Consider the following 25,149-nt stretch of genomic DNA (forward strand, 5'->3'; position numbering starts at 1 on the left):
GTAATTGAAAAAAATTAGTTCAACGTTACCGTAAAATAAATAAATACTTTATAGACATATTTGAACAAAAACACACAACAAAATTACTAAGACTTCTAAGACTTTACAATTAAAGTGAAAAAATATATATTGATAAAATAAAAATCTATCTCAAAATATTACCAAAACTTTATTAGTATATGTATGCTATATTAGTAGACAATGATACTAAAAGAACACTGCAGCACCTACAGCATAAATTATTTTGTATCACTGATTAATATCTTCAATATTTATATTTTAAAATTTAGTTTTCATTTTTATAATTTCAGTTTTCATCTTAATTTTAGTTAACGTGTTAGCAATTTAGCGGTGTATTTGTCATTTTATTAGTTCTTTTTTTAAAAGGTCTATACAGTTCTTAATTCTCTTTAGTACTTATTTCATGTTAAACTAAAAGAAAATGAAAAATGATGCCTTGGCAAGTTGTTACACTTAAAATAAGTTTCTTATTTTTATTTCAGTTAACGTAAATTTAATTTCATGTAACAATTTTTTTTATGGATTTAGTTTTAGTTGATAATAACACTGGTCAGATATTTCTCCTAATTTTTGTGTAAAAGACCAAATGAGACGATACAGTAAGAGTATACAGAGACTATGTAGATAAAAAATACACACAAATAGCAGAGCTGAGATCATCTAATGAGAAATGTTTGATGAGACACATTTGAGATAAGAGTCTTTGTGAATTTTTTTTTAGATCTATACAAGAAGATTATTGTGGGGTTTTCATTAAGAAAAACAGTTGAGAAGCAGGAGACTTAAGCAAAACAACAGTTTGATTTCCATTTAATCATGTTGTCTAGGGGAAACAACTTTTGTTTCCTATGGGGAGTGCTATTAACATACACAAAATTAAATAAAGTCTTATCAACAATTTTCTTTTGAAGAACAACATATAGCAATTTGGCTGAATATTAGCAGGACAGATAAAAAGGAAGGGCATCAGGAGAAATGTCTAAAGTTTTCAGACAATCCCTGGAATATGAGACTATCAGACATGAGATGATGAAATTAATGTACCATTAAGCCATTTGGAGTTGTACTGGGCGGTCCGCAGAGGCGGCATTCCTCCTAGGCTGCGGTAGATGACAGGGTCCCGGCCGGAGAAATCGATGACCGTGGCGGCGTACAGCTCTCCGCTTTCGGTCACCACAGCCGTCGAATTATGACGTGGGTCATATGGGCAGCGGGCCACTCCGTTCACCCTCTCCAACACTCTGCTCATGTTCCCTGCCTGAGAGGAGGATACGGTATGCATTACACACACACTTTGATAAAAGCTTCAGGTTAGGCAGCTCATTTAACTGATAGATGCTTACCTCTCTGGTGATGCAAAGGGGCTGGAAGGCATTGGTACCACAGGTGATCACCTCTGTCTTGTTGACAAGCAACACCCGGATGTAGTTTTGACACTCCACCTGCGGGACAGATGCACTTAGCAGTATGACAATAGCAGTGGCATGTATGTTCAAAATACTATGGTACTGCATATAATTTAAAATATGTAATTAAAAATAGCAAATTCACTGCATTCCATGTTTAAGTCATGTTTAATTTTGCAAATGTCTTCTGTGAAATGAACTTTTTACAGCCCCATCAAATAATAAAGTGAGAAAGATTTCAAGAAAAAGAAAGTTTCAGCAGACATTGGTCCATGCATCATAATGGAAATAGAAACTTCAACTTAAGCACATTGTATTGTGGGATTCAGTAAATCAAATCTGGCAAATGATCCAGTTATCCATACTACAGAAAAGGAAATCTTGGAACTAATAAGGAATTGCTTTTTTTTTTTTAACTTTAATAGGATACTTTAATAATAATAATAATAATAATAATAATAATAATAATAATAATATATATATATATATATATATATATATATATATATATATATATATATATATATATATATATATATATATATATATATATACACACACACACACATTCAAAAGCTTAGAGTTGAAAAAAAGCAGTCTCTTATGCTCACCCAGGCTGCATTTTTTTAACCAAAAATTACAGAAGGATTATGAAATATCAAGAAAATACAGTAATACAAAAATAATATTGCAGATTTAAATAGCAGTTTTGTATTTTATTTATAAATATACATTTACAAAGCTGATTTTTCAGCCTCCAGAAACCATTCTAATATGCTTATTTGGTGCTCAAGAAACATTTCATACTATCAATGTTAAAAACACCTGTGCTGGTTACTATTTTTGTAGAGACAATGAAACCATTTTCAATATTCTTTGATGAAGAGAAAGTTCAAAATAACAGCATTTATTTAAAATAGACAGTTTTTGTAAGTGTCTTTACTGTCACGTTTTATCAATTTAATGTATCCTTCATAAAATTATTACTTTCTTTCAAAATATATTACTGACAACAAATGCTACAGTGCAGTATGAACAGTATTAAAAAAGAAAGGGAATTGTTGTAGTATTCGTGTCAAATCCTTTTGGGATTTTTTTTGGGGTGTTAATGATGTTAATGATTAACATTCTTTTAGAAATTATTAACATTAATTCCAAACACATACACAATTTCCTGCGAGAGCACCTACGCTTCACCAAAGAGTGAGATTACCTCAGCTTTCATTTGTACTACTACAAACCAAAAATAATCTTGTTTAACACTGGATCAGCGAGTCACAGCATCAGCCTTTTTGTGCAGCTGACTGTAGAAGTGACAGCATTTCAAACAGGAAGGGATGTGATAAGCACCCAAACACCACTGAGGCATAAAGTCACATGCCTTAAATTAACAGCCAAGGGAACAGACTGTGATATACTGTCTATTCAAGACTGCCACCATGTTGGTTTAAAGTTCATTATTTACTGAAAAAGTGAGCAGCAGATCAGTCGAAGCAGAAGATATGCATCATTCTGGGAAATAAGGGAATAATGATGATAAAGACAATAATATGTTACATAGGAAAAAGTCAAACTAGGTTTTAGTGTTAGTTAAAAGAACCTGTCTTTAGATCCATTTAAAAGAGCTAAGCATTTCTGCCAATGCTTTAATCTGCTAGTGGGTTTTTCATTTTGCCTTTCACATTCAGCGAATGATACGCTCAAGAAAGAAAATACTGACCTCTGGGCTTTAAAATACTGAATAAGTAAGCTCAACATATTGCCCTCCCACAAACCTCAACAATACCCGACCCCTCTGGCCAATGGGCTGTCAGCGTTTTAAAAGAAATGTGCCTATTCAACAGAGAACCTGGGGGTTTAAAGTTACCTCCGTCTTCCCTTTGCTTTGACAGGACCTCCTGGTGTCTTCGTCTGGGCCCCATTCCGTTGCCTAGGAAACCAAAATAAACCCAGAAAAAGTGACTTGTCGTGATTCGCAGTTGCCCGGCAGCTGTTTGCAATAAAGCAGGAGCCAGGTTACGCAACTGTTGATGATACTATTGCATTTAGCCAGATGCATCAAAAGACATTAACCTTATTGTGGTGTTTATTGTGTAAACAGCATGATAAGTGGGCCAGCGGCTTAAAAGGGTGAGGTAACTAGACAGTTGGAAGACCAGATGCAGTTTGCATGTAAATACCATCCCCTAGTCTCATTCACGCACAGAGACCTCGTCCTCTTCTCTCTTTTTTTTTTCACCAGCGCAAGCCACTCCATTTTCCTCTGCCCAATTATGTCCCCTTAGAGCTGTGTGTCCAGCCAACAATAATAGAGGCAGCAGTTAAAAACAGCAATCCTGCTGTCTTAAGGTGAGCATGTGCACAATCACACGTACCTTTCACAAATTATTCACATATAAGCACAAAGCTACCACCTTTATCTCTCAGCCTAAGGTCTCATTGGTTTCTGATCTTGACTGAATCTCTAAATATAGTCCATTTGTTTGTATGGCTCGCTAAGGTTCAAAGGAAAACCGTTCAATGTGGAAAAGCAGATAAAGCTAATAGTAATTGATTTAGTGTATTAATAGTGCAATTTCCTTTTACATGACCTGTCATGCTGTGGCTCAAGTGAGCTCTAACTGATGGGACTGAATCATAATTATTGTGAACATTTAAACCTGGAGAAATTAGATTGGAAAGCAAGAAGGAAGAGAAATAGACAACTTCATTAAATAAATTCATGAATACGCTCCAGACATGAAGTTGGTGTGTGATTTCAAGTTTTCCTTTCTCTTTGGAGTGTTACAAGCTCTTGGTGCATAAAGAAGATCTGTAAAGTTGCAAAGACTAAAGTCTCAAACCCAAAGAGATATTCTTTATAAAAGTTAAGACTCATCCACGCCCTCCTAAAAAAACCTCGTTTAAACACGCCCCCACATGTCTACGTCACGATGTGTGAGAAGATATGCATAACACCGCCCAAATGTTCACGCAAAGAAAGATTAAAGGGATAGTTCATCCAAAAATTAAAATTTGATTTTTATCTGCTTACCCCCAGGGCGTCCAATGTAGGCGACTTTGTTTCTTCAGTAGTGTATTTACACATCATTGTATAGTCACGAGCCGCAGGGTTTAATTTGGTTTTGTTTGTGTATGTTTTTTTGACTCTCAAATCTGTGATTCCCATTTACTTCCATTATATCACTGACAGACTGCAACGGTGTGAGTTAAAAATTTTCGTTTGTGTTCTACTGAAGAAACAAAGTCACCTACATCTTGGATGCCCTGGGGGTAAGCAGATAAACATCAAATTTTCATTTTTGGGTGAACTATCCCTTTTAGTTAGTTAAAATAAGTGAGACAAAGAATGACGGTGATGTCAAGACAGAATTAAGAGAGAAATGAAAAATCGATTAACTATTAAACCCAAAGTGAAATAAAATTCGTCAGACTAAAATAAAGGCATTTCGATAGGTGGCGCAATGCACCTTTAAGATGATTTCTTATTGGTCAGTGAGTTGATGTAACTGGACAAAGAAAAATACATCAATCAACAAGACGAAAATTCAAAAAGACTTTGTCCTACACCACAGCTCTCAAATGTCATTTGTATTTCTAAATAGGATAAACACAAGAGCATTTTGTCATCCTTGACATTGAAATGTTTTGACGCAACATGTGAATAAGATTTAAGAACTATTGCAGAGGCCAACATTTTTTTCATCATATTAGGAGCTCACCAGCAATCACTTGGAGGAAAAGTGTTCTCGCATAAAAAAATTTCAAACCTGAAGAAAGACATAAGGGCTTGAAACTACATAAGGATCAGTGAATAAAGGTAAAACTTCCATTTGTGGGTGAACGGACCAATTAATACTGAGAAACTGCCTAGATTTTTAATGGTTGCATGTATAGATTTAGCTACCTCCTTCTTGCCAGTCAAAGCTGTTAACAGCACCAAAGTTGTCAGGAGCAACAATGCCACACAGATCTGGTGCTCTTTTGTTTGTGTTTGCATTCATGTGTGTTTCAGGACTGAGACATGTTTGTGATGGATGCCTAAGCGGTGAGTCATCGTTCAGGTCATTAACATCTTGTCTGTGAGCCCCTGTTTTCTGGAAGAATCCGTCAGCTTAACCCTGACCTTAGCCACGGCAGTCCCTCTCTTCACACCACACTGGAACAATGCCAGCCCTCCAATGCTATTCCCAAAAAGCATTCTGAAGAGGCAGGCTGTGAAAAGCACACTGTATGCCATGTTTGGCGAAGGCTTGAATGTGAAGTTGGAAACCCTGCCACCAATGGGGGGGCAGAATCTACCAGGCTGGGGTGGATGGAGATGGGAGAGCTTTTCACTGGTGGGAGGTTTGAACCTTTGAATGATAAATTACTTTTGACAAGCGTTATGCCAAAGAGGATGAGGTAATATATAGATTAAAAGCATGCAGAGTTAATGACGTAACTGTTTGTTCATTAAGCCTGAGTTTTTCAACCTTTTTTATTTTCTTATACCCCCATAACCCCATCAGTATGGTTCAAGTACCCTGTCATAAACGCCAGCAAAAAATCTGGTCTTACACTGGATTTCATTAAGCTTTCTGATGAAATAAAATAAAATAGGTTATTATTAAAATGTTTTTTTTTTGTTTGTTTTTTATTACTACTAGTAATATTAATACTACTACTACTATTACTACTAATAATACATTTTAATCTTTTTTTTAAATCTTATACTGAATTTAATGAAGCATTATCAGTAACATAAAATTGAATAAATAAGGTATAATAATAATAATAATAAGTTATCACTACATTTTCAATATTTTTCTTATACTACACTCCATTTAGCATTATCAATAAAATATATAAATAAATAATAAAATATAAATAAATAATAAAATAATGTTTATTATTATTATTATTAATTACTATTAGTGCTATTCTTATTATTATTATTATTATTATTATTATTATTATTATTCGAATTTCAAAAACAAATAATAAAACAATGTAATAAAATATAGCTACAATGGTTCACTTTTAAACCTAAAACTGAAAAATAGCATTTGATGTAAATAGAGACAAATGCTAAGAAAGATAAACAACAGTTTCACATCCCTACAACAAATGATCCAAAATGTTTGTTTTTTTTCAATGGGAATAGCTGTAAACTCCCTAAAGGGTATAAAAGACGTTGAAATCACAGATGAGCGTCCGTTTCGCCTACAAAGCTGTCAAAGGGAAATCACAGTGAGGCATGTGTGCTGAGACGGTGCAGTCTAATGTGGCTCTGCAATTGGATCTCGCTGGTCTAATGAGGCCACCGCACCGTGTATGTGCACTAGCTCAGAAATCACACTCGGCACCACTATTTGTGGCATAATTACTCAAACTTCATCTGTTCTAATAACGGTGGTGGCACCAAGCTCCCTGCCCCTGGCATCCTCATGAAATAGTATCATGAATTTTTCATGGAGGGATAAAATAGTTGGGATTTATTTATACATAAATTAGTGAGGCACAGAAACAACTCCGGGATAGAAAATGCATTCCATTCACATCAAGTATTGAGAAAATGCTAATACGAGCACAAGATAGGGCAGGATGATGGAGAATTACCCAGTTTGCAAGCTGTGTGCTTCCGTTGATAGGGCTATTGTCTAGCTGGCACATTACAAGTGTTATAACCAAAAAGCATATCATGGGACACTGCACCTGTCCTCAGGCCACCTTCAAGCACTTGTTACTCGTCATTAGGAAGACACCATTTTAAATCAATCTTCCCACAATATGTTGACAAATTAATTTTTTTTTTAATAAAAATATTCCTAAAATATATCTCAATCATACATGGTCATGAAACTGCATGCATAATATAACCTTTTTTGTTAATGAATTATATAATATGAATAATTTAAACATACACAGCACAAGATTATAAACAAACTATAGCACATATAAAAGCAAAGAAAAAACAGGTCTGGCTAAATCTAAACTTTCCTGGTTAAAGTACAAGCTTCTGGACACTGATAGCACTCTTTGAAATTTCATGTAAACTTTGCATGTGAATTTTCTTGCAGATAGTGTTTTATATGTACTCCTTGCTTTCTGTTTTCTAACAATAGTCTCATATAGGAAGCTAAAGCACCATCTAAAGCATCTGCAAAATAAAATAAAATAAAATAAAATAAAATAAAATAAAATAAAATAAAATAAAAAATAAAATAAAATAAAATAAAATAAAATAAAATAAAATAAAATAAAATTAAATTAAATTAAATTAAAAATACTTAAAGAACCAAAGCCAGTGAGTTTCTTTGTCAAAACACTTTTGCACATAATTTCTTAGGATATACAGATTGTTCAAAATTTTCCATTTACACATTTTAAACTGAAAAAAAGTCTTAATCTTTATTATTTTTAATTACATATAGATATATAATATGTACTATATATATATATATATATATATATATATATATATATATATATATATATATATATATATATACTTTAAATCTTAAATTAAGATAAATTTACTTGTGATACTTAATATCAAAACAAGTTTTTTTTTCCCTACCTCGCAAACAATTGTTTGAAAATAAATATATAAATATTTTTTTTCTCTTCTAACATAATTTCACTTCTCTTGTAAATTTATTTTTAAAAATGTTTAGATGTTTTACCAGAAAAAATACCAATGGCTAATACTTGAAGTGCTGGGCTTGAGTTTGCATGAACACTCCCTTCCCTCCAAAACTTTACTGGTTTGTGATGAAAACGTCATTTGCATACTCATTAAGGAGGCCCCTGATTAAAGTGTGGTGGCTCCGCCCCCATCCAGCTGGCTGGAGCAGCGAGGCCACCCGTTTCACTGGCGGATCTTCAAGGTCCGTGTGCTTCAATAGGCATGGAGGCACCGCCCTGTTTTGTCCTTTAACAGAGTGCCCTATTCAAGCGGCCCCATCCCCATTTACCACCGCCCTCAAAGATGTGACATGACTCTCAATACCTTCGCCTCATTGTCTAAGAACGCTGAACCTTACACAAGAGGGCGCAGATATGCTCTCTAGCATCTCCTCCTTCCCCCACAGCTTTCCCTGAGCTGTCTCTCTTTCACTTCACATTCCAAAACCATATTCACCATCAGTAAAATAGAGGCAGTGTAGCATGGGGGTGAACACCCCGCTCCGTAGGCCTGAATAAGGCTACTGCCTGGTTTTGTCTAGAGACGTGTGTGTGTGCCCAGGACATGCAAATAGGGAGCCCTTTGAAGGTTCACAGCTGTGCCGTCTGAACGCATTTACTTTGGGCTGGAAAAACAGGATGAGAAATGAAGCAACAGGTCAGTGTCTAATGCACAGCTCTAACAATGCAGTTGCACTACAACATCGGGATAAAAGCATCATCGCACACACAGTAAAGGCGTATGTGTGGACGTGAGTGATGGCTTTAATTTAAGAAGGCCATTTTGAGTGAACCCAACTGCCTCAGCGAGTTACAAAACTCTCACGCAAAAGAGCAATGATGTGAGAGACTGAGGCACCACGACGCTGCAGTACTTTTCTGATCCAAGTTTGAGCGCACTTTTAAACATAAATCACAATAAATTTGATTCAGTTTATTCTTAAAAGAAGAAAAATGTTTTGTTTTCCATAAGGGAAAGAAAAAATATATTAATTATACACAGGGCCATCCTTAGGGGGGTGACACTAGTGTGGTCGCATGTTTAATTTTTCTGGAAAGCAAAACAAAAAAAAATCTCATTAAGATGTTTAAATATTTGCCATCTGTTGTCCAATAATAGTCATATATTTGAAGCTACAGCAACAACTTTTATCTGCTAAACATAAAAAGAGGGAGGAGTATAAACTTAAAGCAAAGCCTGAGAATTGCTTTCATTGTTTCATTTAACCCCATGTCAACTGTACTTGTGACAGGATATAGTTTTTTGTTTTTACTTTTTTTCAGTTTTTATTCGTTGTGTTTTATCTTTAAATTAAAAAACAAAACAAAAAAACATTTACTTTAGAAATGTACATATCTTTAAAGTTTATTTTCTTACCCCACTGGCATATATAATTTTGTTAAAAATAAATAAATGTTCTCAGAGAATAACAAGAAGTCTATAATATTTTGTAAAAGTTATATCTTATTATCTGTAAATGTATTTTTAAGACGTTTAAACATTTTACCAAGTCAAAAATACTGATTAATTTTTTAAAAATCTGATTATTATTTTTTATTTTATTTTATTTTATTTTATTTTATTTATTTTGTAGTATTGAACATTTGATAAAAATATATTTAAAATGAAATAATAATAACACTTGTAGGAGTTAATAACCTAATTTTCTACTTCTACTTTTTATCCAAAGGCAAATTGACAAATGACACATTAAAAAATCTTTTGTGATCAAACATTTTTGCCAGTAATTTTGTTAACAAGACTAGCAATGAGTACAAATGCCTGCTGCAAGTCTAGTGAAATCATTTTTTCTTTAAAAAGGCATTTCCCATTGGATTTCATTGTCTCCTTCCATTGTCTATATGTCACAAATTAGCCCACCAGTGGCAAAGACTGCATCAATAATTCAATTTGGGCAAATTGCAGAGGGAAATTAATCATGAGTGGGTAGGATGAAATCAGCTCAGACTCATCAAAATCTGAGGTCAGAGAGTTGAAATTTGCACCTTGGGCGACCGCTGAGTGATCATATCAAAAAGAAGACGCTTAGTGTTGCTTTTCCTCATTTTGATCTCCAGTCTGGAGCATCCTTTTCCTAAGGCCTCAGCCGTCCCACGAGAGCCGGAATATGAAAAATGTAGCACGCCGCATAGCTGCCGCCGTGATCCTGCGAGACTCTGTCAGATCATTAGAATAAATGAGAGCAGCAGCCACCATTGTGCTCATGCATTTCCATCTGTTGAGCCGGATGCTGTTTCATAATCACCGCAGAGTATTTGTGAACACTGAACATATTTCTCTAACCAAAACAACACCAGAGCAGAATCTAAACAGGTCTTGTTCACAGCTGCTATTTGCTCACGTCAGGTACTTCCTGTTTTATTGGTTACAGCTGAAGGGGGCAGTCACCTCTTGACCACAGGGGTTGCCGTCCAAAGCAGCTGTAACAATGTCTACTGAATACATTCGGCACACAGCGCTCTCACGCCATTGTCTGTTGACAGAGAGCAGAGACCTCTGTCTTGTCAATGCAGAGACTGTCATCACGGATGTCTGAATTTTGGATACAGACTGACCAGTGTACCGTTCAGAGCAAATGTGTGGGAATTCTGTGAGTAGAGTGAAGTATTATTGACCTCTGTTTCAGGCTATTGTACAAACATAGAGAGGATGGGAAAGATGGGGAGAATTTGTGATCAGCCACACTTTCATATGTCTTGTCCAATGGAGTCCAATGCTATTTTGGTCATTGTATAGACAGCAAAATAAATAAACTGATGTCAGTTGGCTTCGTCATTTGGATAAAAGCATCTGATTGGGTTCTTCATGGTGCTTTGTGCTCTGAAATGGATCAGGACCTCCAAAGGTTCCTCATTCTTTACACAACCTTTACAGGTCTTGATAGCCTCATGAAAACATTGTGAAACAGCAATAGAAAAAAAAAATCAGGCATGATTATTTCAAGGAAATTCTTAAGGTGGTACACTGTAAAGCTGCACAATGAAAGGTTAATCTTAAATGCTCTTATCTTGGTCATGCAAAATGCTCTGAAATTACACCAGAAGGAAGGCTGTGACAGCTGTAATAATCTCTCAGTTTATGTTTATGTTTACCTGTATTGCTTTTCATTTATTTATTCTACGCTGAGCACTGATTTATAACCATAATCCCTCATACATTTTCAGAGGCTAAATGAAAGATGTCCAACTGCATGCAGACAATCTCCTAAAACTTTCTGCCATGACATTTTAGACAATTTTATAAAGAAATGCTAAAGCAAATGTCACAGAAAGATTTTTTTTTTCTCAAAAAGTTTCTTGTGCTCACCAAAGCTGCCTTTATTTGATCAAATATAAAGTAAAACAGCAATATTGTGAAATATTTTTACAATTTAAAATAATTGGTTTATATTTTAATATCTTTTAAAAATGTAATTTATTCCTGTGATGACAAAGCTGAATAAGAAATTCAGCTGAATTCAGAAATCATTCTAATATGCTGATTTTGTGCTCAAGGAATATTTCTTGTTATTAAACAGTTGTCCTGCTTAATATGGAAACTGAAAAATTTTATTCCAGGAATAATTTAGTTGAAAGTTTAAAAGAAAGGCATTTTCTTCTTTCTTTTTTTATTGTATTTTTTTTATTTTATTTAATATTTTATATTTCACTTTACTTTACTTTACTTTACTTTACTTTGACATTATAAAAGTCTTTACTGTCACTTTTTTATATCAATTTAATGCATCCCTGCTAAATAAATGTATTAATTTCATTAAAAAAAAAGAGCCCAAACTTTTGGACGGCAGTGTAACTAGCTTTTAACACATGACAAATGACAGCTTAGAAAAACTAGCTGCTAGTCATCCTAATTCAACTGTGTCTGATACAAAAAAAAGCAATCCATCAAGCAGATCCACACAATTCACTTGGGTCCATACATGAACTTGGACCTCAAAACTATGAACCGAATCAGATTGAGCAGTGACTGGAATCCTCAGTGGCATTAAATTCTTATCCTTTAGTGTACTTTATGTACTTGCATGACATAAAAACAAAAATCAACAAAGACAGAAGGGGGAGTTGTGACAGAGATTCCACTGAGAGATGGAGGGAGGATGCCGTTATGAGTATGTGGTCGCACGCAAGCAAGTCCATTGAATAAAGAAGAGGGATGATGGAGACTTGAGATTCCACAACTAACTTATTCATGCATGACCCATCTGTTTACATTCCAGTCTTGTCGAAGTGTGGGCTTTATCTCATTCCTGACTCCTTAGTAAAGAGAACGCTCCTCTCCCATAGCTCTTCATCCCTATACATAACATCACATCACTCTTCAGTGACCCTGAGGTCAAGCTTCTGGTCTGGTTCCATCTCCAGAGGTTCTGAGCCTCTTATGTGTCAGATCTAAGCTTCTCTACATTCAGAGTCCCTTTGGGAGTCCCTTTGGTATACCATACTATACAAGATGTTTGGACACACCAGTTAGTTCTATATTTTTACTATTTCCCAAATGTAAAAAAAAAAAAAAAAAATGTGAAAATGACGTGACATACAGCCAAGTATGTTGACCCATACTCAGAGTTTGTGCACACACACAGCAGTGAACACACACGGTGGCCAGTGGGCAGCCATTTATGCTGCGGCACCCAGGGAGCAGTTGGGGGTTCTGTGCCTTGCTCAATGGCACCTCAGTCATGGTATTGCCAGCCCGAGACTTGAACCCACAACCATAGGATTAGGAGTCAAACTTTCTAACCACTAGGCCACGACATCCCCACAGTAAACACTAAAAGCATCAAAACTGTTAGTATAGGAATTATGCATTCCTAAAAATTATACAAAAATTAAAACATTTTATGTTTTAGTTAGCTTAACATACTCTGGCCGTTCCCTCAACCAACTTTATAAGGGTGCATCCTGGTGCATGTGTGTCAAATGCATGAAAAAAAAAATAAAAAAAAAATAAAACTCTGACTTTCTACAAAAAAATACAATGTACATAAATCCAATTTATATTTGTCTACAAAACATATCAAGAATGTAAGCATAGGGCTTCAGATTAAAGATCATTATAAACTCATTCAAGTGTGTACAAACTTCTGTCTGGTTGCGTAAATCCTGGGAAAATCATGCCCTAATATATCTGCCGAACTACATCTACATCTTTGCGAATGGAGAAATTATTCCACCTCATTTTGCAAAAAGCATTTAGATGATGGCTGAACTTTTGTTTTTCAGAACAGCATGGTGCACGAACATCTATTTTCACATTAGATACAGCCATAATGTAAATTAATAGCCTTGAGCACATAAATAGAATAATGCAGGCTCTGAGAATGAACTGTCATTATCTTATTTCTCCTGAGCAATTGCATTAGTCAGATATGACAGATTCAATAATGTCTATGGAGGCTGTGACTGACTATATTCTGTAGCCTCAATTGTGAGAGAGGAAGTTCATCCCACATTGTAAACTGATCTGTGCAAATCTGGTCCATTTGTGCAAATGCGTACCAAAGGGACGGGATCAAGAGCCGAGAAGGAAAGAGAAGCTGACAGAAGCTGTGTTCTGAGTTTCCTCTCTATTGCTCATGTAATAGAACCTACTTACAGCATGAATGAGTCTCAGGGAGGCAAGGAAGGAGCGCAGTATGTGGGTGGGTCTCAATCTCAGTACCTTGAGCTCCCCATTGTGCCAACATAGTGACACCAACATCATCAGATGTTCCTGATCCCATGAGACGGCTGGTCCCCCATGAGGCGGAAGCAGTGGAATCCTGTTGCCTCATGCATCTGTTTAGATCTTGGGAAACAGCAGCAGCAACACAGTGTGCACAGACAGCACGCACTGATCTCATCGAAAAAAAACACTGTCTCAGGACAGACAGGTTTGGGATCCTGGGAAAAGTCTTATGCTTTGAAAATGGTGGTAGTTACAAAAACATGGTGTAGATAAATGATCTTCATTTATAAATAATTTCTGCGCACCCTGGGTTGATTCATAAAGCAGTTGTTGAAAATTACTGTATGTTCAAAGTGCCTAGTTACAATACCAGTAAAATGGTTTGCGAATTTAAATTCTGAATTAAAAATATAAATAAATTTAAGAATTTTAAATAATAATAACAATAAAATACATAATAAATAAAACACACAATATAATAATATTTGTAATATTTTATTTATATATTTTGTATGTATGTATTTATGTACATACCCCAAAACATTTTTCTTAAGGATTTTTTTTTATGTTTTTGAAAGAAGTATCTTATGCTCACCAAGGCTGCATTTATTTGATCAAAATTCTGTAAATATACAGTAATATTGTGAAATATTATTACAATACCAGTTTCAACATTATTAATAATAAATATTTCTTAAGCACCAAGTTAGGACATTACAATTTCTGAAGGATCATGTCACACTGTGTAATGACTGCTGAAAAATATACAAATACAAATTTTGGACTGGTAGTATATATCTTCATATGTATGTATGATTTTTTAACATATGTTTATGTGTATACATATACACAGTATGTATATATGTTTTATATGCATGCATTTATATATGTATATGACATGTATAATTCCAAGAACTACAGTAATTATTTTCAAGCATTTAAAAATCACTTAAGAAACAAAACTTTGGTCAAGTGTGTCTAATTTTTGATTGGAAGCGTACGTTATACCAGGCCATGGCAATTTCCCTTATTCATAGTTTCATGGAAATGAGGACAGCAGGTGCGTACCCATGGGTCAGCACAGTAAATAAATCAAAGGGTAAGAATCAGCTTTTTTCACCTCATCCCAGCCTGGGTAAAGTTAAAAAGGCTCGCCTGAGCTGTTGCACTCCCCTGCCAACGGCTGCGTGTTTGGCACCAAGACATACATTTCTGAGATGAGCTGGCTTTCTGTCAGCCCCATTACACTCCTGGCAGAAAGATGCAGGATAGCTCTAATGGTGTGGGGGAAGGACAAAAGGAGACTGCAAGAGGTGGCATGCAGGTGGAAGTGTGGACAAAAGTACAGCGAGCAGGATGAAAAGATGAAGAATGTGTGAATGTGATAGCAATGAATGAATAAGAGAGGATACTATACAGACATCAATGTACTCAGTAACAATGGCTTATTATAAGAATAAAATGAAAGCATATAATAGAATCTCTAGCTACAAGATATGATATATGGTGCTGAAATTCTAACAAAAAAATTTTCATGGTTGCATCTGCCAAAATACTAGTTGGTTACTGCAGTTTTTGCTTCTAATTTATAATCATAGAACATTTCTATAAAGGATCTAAAAGCACAAGATAAATCTGTAGTGGATTTAATTATTTTTCATTAGATAATAACAATAAAAAAATTTATTAACCCTAAAAAATTAGTATCTCCTATATATCACCATTCAAATGTTTGGGGTTGAAAACATTTTTGTAATGTTTTTGAACTCTCTCAGGACAGCTCTTAAAGGGCTGCATTTATTAAGTCAAAAATACAGTAAAACAGTAATATTGTGAAATATTATTACAATTTAATTTTTAGCAGCCATTACTCTAGTTTTTTGCAAGATGCTTTGATTAATAGAAAGTTCAAAAGACCAGCACTTTGTTTTTATGTAACAATGTAAAAGTCTTCACTGTCATTTTTAATTAGTTTAAAGTGTCTTTGCTGAATAAAAGTGACTGACCCTACTGACCCTAAACATTTGAACAGAAGTGTAAACTCAAAAGTTATTAATCAATGTTATTAAAACCAATAACTCAATTTAGTCTCAGGAGCTATGAAAGGGCAACCCCTGTAATTTTGTTTGATTTTTCCATTTCGTGGCATTATTGTAAAAAACACTGAATGTATTATTATGGTGTTTTGTGATTTGGTTACAATTCAGGAACCCATGCTTAGTGTTGTCAGGTCAATTCTGTCACCAATGTCTCATTCTTCATCCTTAAACATCTGCCCATTTTAATTTTCTCCCTCTGTGTGCAGTTTAGGCAAAGACACTCTCAAAAGCTGGCAAAATGCTGCTCATCGATTTGGACCCTGCCTCCACTTGTGATGCTCCAGCTAGTCGAAATGGAGAAAGATTGGCCTTGTTTATTCACAGTTTGGAATCGCCCAGGAGAGATACACAGGCGAAGGTGAGATGGAGGAAAATGAAATTGCACCTAATCCTCTCCACTGGGACAGTAGAGAAAACTGCTGCAAATTTAGTAACGTCATTGAAACAAAACACTAGACACAGACATGGGAATATGTGAATGGAGTGGCTTATTTAGCTCCTATTTGTTGTGCATTCAGATGTGTGCTGGGTATCTAAGGTGAGAGAATGAAACCGACTGATACTCAAATTTTATTCAGTCTTCAACCCAAAGCTGCTTCATGCATGAAACATTATGAGTTGTCTGCGAGTGAGAGCATTCAATAAATGTCTGGTACATCTATGAGACACGGCACAGAGATTACTGGAGGAATAAAAGAGATATATGCAACAGCAGCAACAGGTGGGAAAGCCACCACAGTCTCATTTCACTGCTTTATTTAGACCTCAGACAGTCCTGGCTGACCTTCTGAGAGGTTTTAACTCCAAGTCAGACTAGAAACTTGGTACATTTGCTAAGGACCCCCCTTGCTCTTTGTGCCGGGCAATGCTGCTTTCTTTGAAGTCTGTCCAGGCAGTTTTGGGAACTGACCCATTCATTTCAATATCAATAACCATAAGCCAGCCCTCTCTAACACCCAAAGGCCTGATAGACGGCCCTATATAAAGTCACAAAGACCACATCAAACAGGAATCATCATCTAGTAGAGAATACTGACCATTTATAAGCACTGTGTCTCACCTGAATTAGTGAAATGTTGTTTAGATTCAGTCTGAAGAGGTAGTTTCTGCAGATAAAATAAGAGAGAGGTTGAAAAAGGTTAAATTTATATGATTTACAGTATCTACAGGTGATGCAATGAAAATGTACCCTTAATATGCCAAGGGAAATGAAAAATAAAGTATGGTCAAAAAGTCTGAGACCTCTAGTGAAAATGGTTCTTTTTTTTACATTTTTCTCACTGAATAAAATGACTTTAAATAAATTCTAAACACAAATAGTATGGAAATAAGCATTGACCAAATATATATATATATTATATATATATATATATATATATATATATATATATATATATATATATATATATATATTTAAATGATAAAGATATATATACTTTGTTTTTCAAAAACACATATTATTATAATAATGATATTCCAATAAAATTCTAAATTATATTATAATATAAAATATTTAATATAGAAATATTTCAACTGTGTATTTGTACTGATCATATTCATGCATCAGTCCAAACATTGGCCAGATATTGTATACATTTTTACCTTGCTCCCACTATAAGTTCATTCCTGGTGAGGTCAAGGGTCAGCTGAGAGTAGTCCCTTACACCAGGATGGGAGAAACTGGAGATCAAAGGACTTAGAGCTGAAAGACCAAAAAAAAATGTAAATGGGTATATTAGTGATACAGAAGGGAAGTGGTTGCATTTGACAAACCTTGAAAGTTCAATGCGTACTGTATAACATTAAAATCCATTAAAGAACTCCTGGTTTAGGGTAACATATGGATTAAGCATTACAAAAACGAATTCCGCAATAGAGGTCACTAATCCAGGAAAACGAATGCTGTTTCTTCCCATGAGTCCCCAGTAACATATGAGGAGGAGCAGAGAGCTATGCTCTGAGGTAACTGGGCCTCTTCAAGGATACTGATCCTAATTCAACATGACACTTAGTCAAAACTCTGCTTACCCAAGGAATCTCAGAACATAAAAGCTCTGTTTGATACAAAGTTTTGCAAATCAAAACAATTTGCCCTGGCACACACTTACAGCACTGACTGGCCCTGTTGAAGTGGGAATTACATGATACAGAAAGGGCATTATGTAAATACAAAAACCACTTGATCTATTGTTGACCTTGATGTGGCTTAGTAAATGGGATTTCACTGTAAAAGGAACCAATAAAAAGATTTGTTATCCTTCCATGCAGAATAGGATCTCTCAGCAGTATTCTGGACATGTCTAGCTAAAATACAGAAATCCTTGCCTAATATTACGTAATTTAGTTTTCAAATGTTGTTTGAGTTATGAGTTCTTATTAAATGCCAGGCTCAAGTTTCACTTTCCGAAAAAGCACAGCCCTTATCATTTATGATAAATGGATAGTTTTGAGTTACAAAAACAACTCAAAATCCAATGTAGGCCTACATCACAAAAAAAAAATGGGAATGCATGAACTAACAAACATGTACAGTACATACGTTGATTGCAAATATAAGTCACTTTGAATTAATTTGTGTATTTAATATTATTTGTATTATTCATATTAAATAAAATAAATCATATACCATACTACAATCAGTATATAAGGCTATACATACTGTAATTTCTCTTTTAGGCACAAAATTTAAAAAAAATAATAATAATTTGACTACAGCGAAATGCTATGTGACAACAGTCGCAAACACAGCTGCAGCTTTCTCACACCACACGACAAAGCAGCAGGGAAACTGGTTTCTATTAACAAGACATCCATAAATACCACTTCATACAGTCCGAATCTGTCCTGGCAGATGGAGTCATCCAGATGCTGGGGTCATCCCAAACAATCTTTCATTCACATGGGAACACAAACTAAATGGGATGTGTCTGCATAGAATTTACAGGGAAAAAAAATGGGGGAAAAAGCTTCTGCAATGCCGCTGAATTAATATATTACCAAACTGAATGATTGGGACCATATGGCTGCATCATTCAGGCGTTATTTATGGAAAAATAATGACAGGGAAACAAACACAATCTGTACTATAAGCCTACCTCTTCCACAAGCATCCATCTCAACCGTTAAAATGTGGTTATGGCCTTTGATGACTGATAAAATGTGTTCAGAGAGAATCATAGAAAATCTTATTGGATATCATACATCAAGAACAGCTGTCTTACAGACAGTGATTAATGACTAAGACAGGGTCTTTTTCTTTATATATATATTGTAGAACAAGCTTGAAGTTTATGGAGCTTATTGATCCGTTACTGTCGGTCAAAAGTGAGACAGCTCACAGTCTATAATATAATGCAGAGGATTCCAACCAGTTATGTCAGCAAACCACTATGACCCAAATTACTTACTTGAAAAACAATATAGGTTGTAAAAATGTATCTTTGATGTAAAAAAAAGTTTCAAAATAAATCTGGTCTCACTTTATTGAAATTGTTTGGTTAGTGAAACTGGTATTGGGAAACCCAGATATTGTAAATATAACTGATGCAAACTATTCTACTTAGCATGAATGCTGTTCCTCGAATAAGACGGGTGCTGGTCACTAGATTATGTTGTACTTTGGATCCACAGAACCAGGTAACCTTGGTCAATCAGTTTTATCAGAAAAGCCAAATTATTTGACCAAAATTTGGGCAGTTAGAACAGTAACAAACCAGCAATGACCTGCATAGCATTGCTTAGACCACAATGAAAATCTATGCTTGTTTACACTTGCCTTTTAGTCTGGTCCCAAATGCTTCATAAAGCATAAAACACATGCACTGACAAATCGCTTAGATTGTGCAGGTTGATCGACTGTGATGATAACCTCAGAGTCACCCGAGTTACCCAAACCACAGCGGAGTTAAATGTCAGGCGCAGCATGAAAAAGCTGATCTTTGCAGAAACAAACAGACTCAGCTGTTCAGCTGTAAATCCTGCAGGGCTCAGATCCTTCACCTACTAAACTGTCATAACATAAACCACTCCAATTCCCCTTTATAGTAATTTTAAGATAACCAACAAAATGTGTTTGCACCAGCGCAGTAAGCGTTGAGGTTATCTGAATGTTTGTTTTTTTATTCACTTACAGGAATCATAAACTGCCCTTTTTGACAGATTTCTAAGCCTCGGTGAGTTTTATATAAACTGTGGTTTTATATGCATGGACAGCTCCCACACATCATCAAGCCTGCCTGGCGTCCAGCAATCCATATGCAATAAAAAGGGATAAATATGAGGGCTGGGCCAGGAAAGGGTTGATGGACGATTATTGCATTTTCCTCACCAAACACACAGCGGAAGTGATTAATGCGTTAGCCAGCAGATCCGAGGGACAAGAACAGATTCAACAGTCTGCATCCAAGATGCTCCTGAGGACATAAATCATAATCATTATGTTTTTTGTTCTCAGAGATTTACAGCTGACTGGTTCTTAATGCTACACGCAGAGAGGAAGACAGAAGGGGTGGTTTTGGCTATGCTGCTGCAGGTATTGAATACAAAACTGCCATTGTTAAGCTACAAATCACACAAACACTAGCAACTAACCAGGCCCAGATTGAACCTGCAGACTTTCTTTGCTTATACCGGGGGGGAATTGTGGTAAATGAATTTAAATATGGATTTAAACAGGGCTGAGAGTACTACACTCTTACTGGCAGCTGAGAGCATAATCAAATTTGCCAAAATATTTAATTAATGAACACGCAAGGGAGGATGTGTAGATTTGAGAATAATGTGAGTACAGATTTAGCAGAAATCTCCCAAATTTTCTACAGTCTGAAAGATCACAGTTCACATGCACAATCTTACACCAATTATGATTAATAATCTGACAATGTGTAAGGTCACAGAAACACATTATACAGTGTTGTTTTGATCGGGTGAAGGTCAGAAACTGTTTAAGGATTGTGTACACCTGGATTTCTGCCCAGTTCTCCAAATTCGCTTTGCATATAAACTCCTCTAGAAGCATTCTGACATTTTTTCAATGCATGAATGTTTGTTCACATTTTAATATGAAATTAAAAAAAAAAAAAAAATCACAACTCCTGTCAACATGTTTTCTTTAATTATCAGGTTTTGAAGCAGATTTTTGCATGTAAACATAGTCAATGTAAGAGTTACTGTAAACGAGAACATCAATATTCATATTACTAGCATATTGGCTGTTTATTAGTACTTAGTACCACATATTAATGCCTTATTCTGACCATATTCTACATCCCTTAATCCTATGCCATACCTATGCTACCTTGCTAACTCTTTATAAACAGCAAATTATTTTATTGAGGCAAAAGTCATAGTTAAAAGTCAGAATTGGCCCCCAAACTAAAGTGTGAACAAATGTTTTATTTATTAATTTATTTTAAATCTGACTTCATGATGTCATAAAATGTAAAAATGACAGTAATCGTTAGTGACACGCCTTTCTACATAGAAAAAATGCAGATGATTAAAATGATTCAAACAAGGATCACAAAACTACAACACTATGCAAATGAAAAGCTATTAACCCTAATCCACAAACAGCAAGATCATGGGTTTTAACATTACCCTAACGTTTCTTTTTAATCATTAAGTAAAAAAAAATAAAAATAAAGCATTTCCGTCTGTTTGTTAAATATATTGCTTTAAGCTTATCACTAAATACAGAAATGATTAAACAATAATAATCCTAAATGTGGTTAGGGAGTAGATTAGGGAATATTTTATGCAGTGTGAGGCAGAAAATGCATCAATGAGAAATAGTTTTGGAAAGAATCAAGGTGAAACTAATCCAATTGCACAAGAGCAGCAGTCCTCTCTGGAATCGATATGAGAGAGTGAATATGGATCACCATTGACCGCTGTAGGCCCAGCAGCCTCATGCTTCTGTAGTGTTACCTTTGATCAGAAATAAAGCATATGGGTTCCCAAAGCACATCATGTAAGCACTAGCCCTGTCCTGCGAGAGACACAGTCATCTCGTCTGTATTTTGCATCTCTCCGCTCCAAAGACTGGTCCATCTCTCATCTGAGCTCAGACAATCTTATCAGAAGATGCAGGCTGGAGCTTATCTGAGCACAGTCCGAATTTGCTTTTGTTTTGTCTTCTGGTCTCCTTCCCCACGCCTGCTGTGTGATTTCCCTGCTGTTGCATCCCCTGTTGTCACTGCATGACTGGAGAGAGCCACAGAAATCTAAATCCTCTTACGCAGACTGCACTCTGATTATAGAAACAGGAAGACAATGAGTGCCTCAAGAAATGCCACGGCACCACAGAGGAGAGGACAGGTGGGGGTAAGGGCACTCTGGGGATAAGGCCGTAAATCGAGGGCCGGTTCAAGTCAGGCAAAGATCTGAAAGAGCACCTTTCACAAAGCCAATGAGAGAAACCTGTGCTGGCAATTTCAAACGGTCATTGAAGCGTAACACGTCAGCATTTACAATAGACAGGAAAGGCCAAGCAGAAGCATAAGGGCTGCTGCTATCAGTTCAAACCACTTACCAAGTTCCATTCCATTCACAGTTAGCAAATGTAAACCTTGCACTCCAAGGTTGCGAACACCTCCAACAACCTCTACTTTCTATGTCTGTGGTGACAGAGGTTCCAAAAACATGACAGAATGGTTCAGGCATCAGTGCCTCCGAAATCACGGACCAATTAGGTGGAGGGAGACACATTGGTAACGGCCTGAAGTTAAAGAACAACATTGTTTTTCTATTTTTTCTTCTCAAGGTCCCCTTAAATGGGACCGGTGGTTAAACAACAGCACTATTACCCACTAGAGATTGGTTTCTGAACATGTTCTACAGACGAGACAAACAATCTCAAGACAATTACAATGGCTGGGTGAGTGGAAGGTAGACAATGGCTCTGTGGCACCACTCCTCTCGGGACAGATTACTGTAATTTCAGCCTAACAGGTTAGGACTTTGCATTAGGTTCTCAGCATTGGACATGCAAGGATACACCATACCTGACATTAGCTCTTAAATCGTGCTGTTTACAATGTTGACGTGCACTATAAAATCCAAGATCCAAATCTGGTAACTATAGATGCTGGTTTTATACAACAATAGGTGGAATTTACTAAGGGGCCATTCACACAGAACAAGTTTTTGCTTTAAAAACATGAGCTGCAGGACAGAGAGTTTTTTTTTTAAACTTAAAAGCCATGTTTTAAGGACAGCGTGTTAATTAAGAGATGCTGCAAAAGTATGCAAATGCAGCAGTCAAAGACATCATTCCAGCCCGAATGCATAGAGCAACAATATATCAGCAGCATGTTTGTGTTAATGGCTCCTGAATAAAATGATATCCCAACACCTCAGATGAAGCAATACTGCATCATTTATGGACATTACTTTAATATCAACAACAAATTACTCTTAATTTGTAATGCAGAAACATGCATCTCCTGTAAAGCTGCTTTGAAAAAACATGCATCAGGAAAAAAGTGTGATACAAATAATAATAATAAACGGGAACGGGCATTATTGAAAAACTGAATTAATATCTGTTTTTCATACTGTGCATTACAATATGATGCCTACATTTAGTTTGACAATATAAGATTACTGTATTTAATTTTTAATGTTTGTTTTATACATAATTTATATATAATAGTAAATACATTTAGAGCTGATAATAATGCTAATTCATTTTAAAATTCACAGTGCAGTACAATTACAACACATTTTGTAGCTTGTTTCATTGGACTGAATACAGAACAGGTTTTTGCTGAAAACCTCATTGTTTGTTGAATGCATCTTCAGAAACCTAGTAATTCTCAGCTCAGCGTACATGTGTCTGCAGTGATATGTTGATATCCTTGTAGATAGACTAGCCATGCAGGTGTGATTGTGCAAGCTTAGCTAAGAAAAAAATAAAAACAGAACAAATACACCCCCACAGAAAAATAAATAAATAAATAAATCCATCCAAATCACATCCCCAGATATTTAAACTTATCTGAGACTCCATGTAGTACCAGCATGCTATTGCTGTTAGTGGTTCACAGATATGCTGGCAATGATTTTAGAGGGGATTGTCACGAAAAAAAACAAGGATTTTCTCTGAAGGGAATAAGTTTCAGGTTGCTCTCAATATGGTATTATATAACAACACAGCAACTGCTTTGATTCTCAAAAAGTTATACACAAAACAAAAAAAAAACTTCTATCACCTGAAATAAAAAAATTCAACAAAAAAAACATACTCAGAGTTTTAAAACTGCAAACTTTTCCAAGCCAAACAGACCACCTATTGAAAGGAAGCTGCAAAAACTTCTCTTTCTGAACTTCCTCAACTTTCTGAAGTCAGATGAATACACTGACACTTGACCGCTCGCATTTGCACATCAATGATGCCTAATCGGTGGTCGGCAACTTGGACCTGCCACTCGCGGTGAAGTAATATGGAGGAGGTAGAAAAGAAAATGTTATTATTCCAGTTGGCATATAGCAAAAAGATATGGAGGTGTCTGATTATTTCAGTCTGACCTAAACTGTCTGTGTGTCACATTTCGGTGAGAATTGTTTCATGAACCTGCCATAATCTAATCCAGCCTTAGCAAAGAGGTTGCAATTGAAGGTCAGGGCAGCAACAACTATATTGGACCAAACAGCAAACCCGCCACAAACTGTGAAGGCTGTCTCTCATTTAACATGCATATAGGGTGTTTCCACAGAATTTAAAGCTACAGCAGCAAAACAGCCTATTGGTCAGAGGGTAGAAATAGTCACATAAAAATAAATTATTACTTTGGTACAACCTCAGGCGAAAATGCTCAAATTATGTTTGTTATAACCCCATTAAAATTCTTAGAAATGCAGCACAACATTCTCATAGTTTCTATGTTATTTGCAATTTTAAAACAAATAATGATTTTAAGTATTTGTCTAATTTTCCTATTAATATATATATTAATATATATATACATATACAAATAATAATAATAATAATAATATAATATTACATTAAGACTATATTGAATTAGCGTACTAATTTGAAGTATATTTTGTTATTGCACTGCCAGATTGTGTCCACTCATATTTAAAATAAATCAAATAAAAAATAAAAGATACATTGTCTAAAAATAAGTCTTAATGTAATGTTGCATAAGTAAAAGCATATTTTTACATTGTTTAACTTCATTTTTAATTAAAAACAAGAAAAAAATAAAATAAATAAAAAAACTCACTAAGAGCTAATTACTTGAAGTGTAAAGTCTAATTC

The 25,149-nt window shown here is 35.4% G+C and overlaps 1 protein-coding gene across 2 annotated transcripts in view; it reads right to left on the minus strand.

The window, feature by feature from the left end:
- LOC109059512 (semaphorin-5B-like) overlaps positions 1–25,149 on the minus strand; it is a 131,149-nt gene that overhangs the window by 48,940 nt on the left and 57,060 nt on the right. For both annotated transcript variants that reach the window (XM_042731645.1, XM_042731643.1), the window contains exons 4-8: positions 17,487–17,586; positions 16,945–16,990; positions 3,295–3,357; positions 1,365–1,463; positions 1,066–1,279 (exon numbers count right to left, since the gene is read on the minus strand). In XM_042731645.1, coding sequence (XP_042587579.1) covers positions 1,066–1,279; positions 1,365–1,463; positions 3,295–3,357; positions 16,945–16,990; positions 17,487–17,586 — 522 coding nt within the window. The remainder of the gene's footprint in view (positions 1–1,065; positions 1,280–1,364; positions 1,464–3,294; positions 3,358–16,944; positions 16,991–17,486; positions 17,587–25,149) is intronic.

This window comes from Cyprinus carpio, chromosome B9 (genome assembly GCF_018340385.1).
Source record: "Cyprinus carpio isolate SPL01 chromosome B9, ASM1834038v1, whole genome shotgun sequence".
Taxonomy (NCBI): domain Eukaryota; kingdom Metazoa; phylum Chordata; class Actinopteri; order Cypriniformes; family Cyprinidae; genus Cyprinus; species Cyprinus carpio.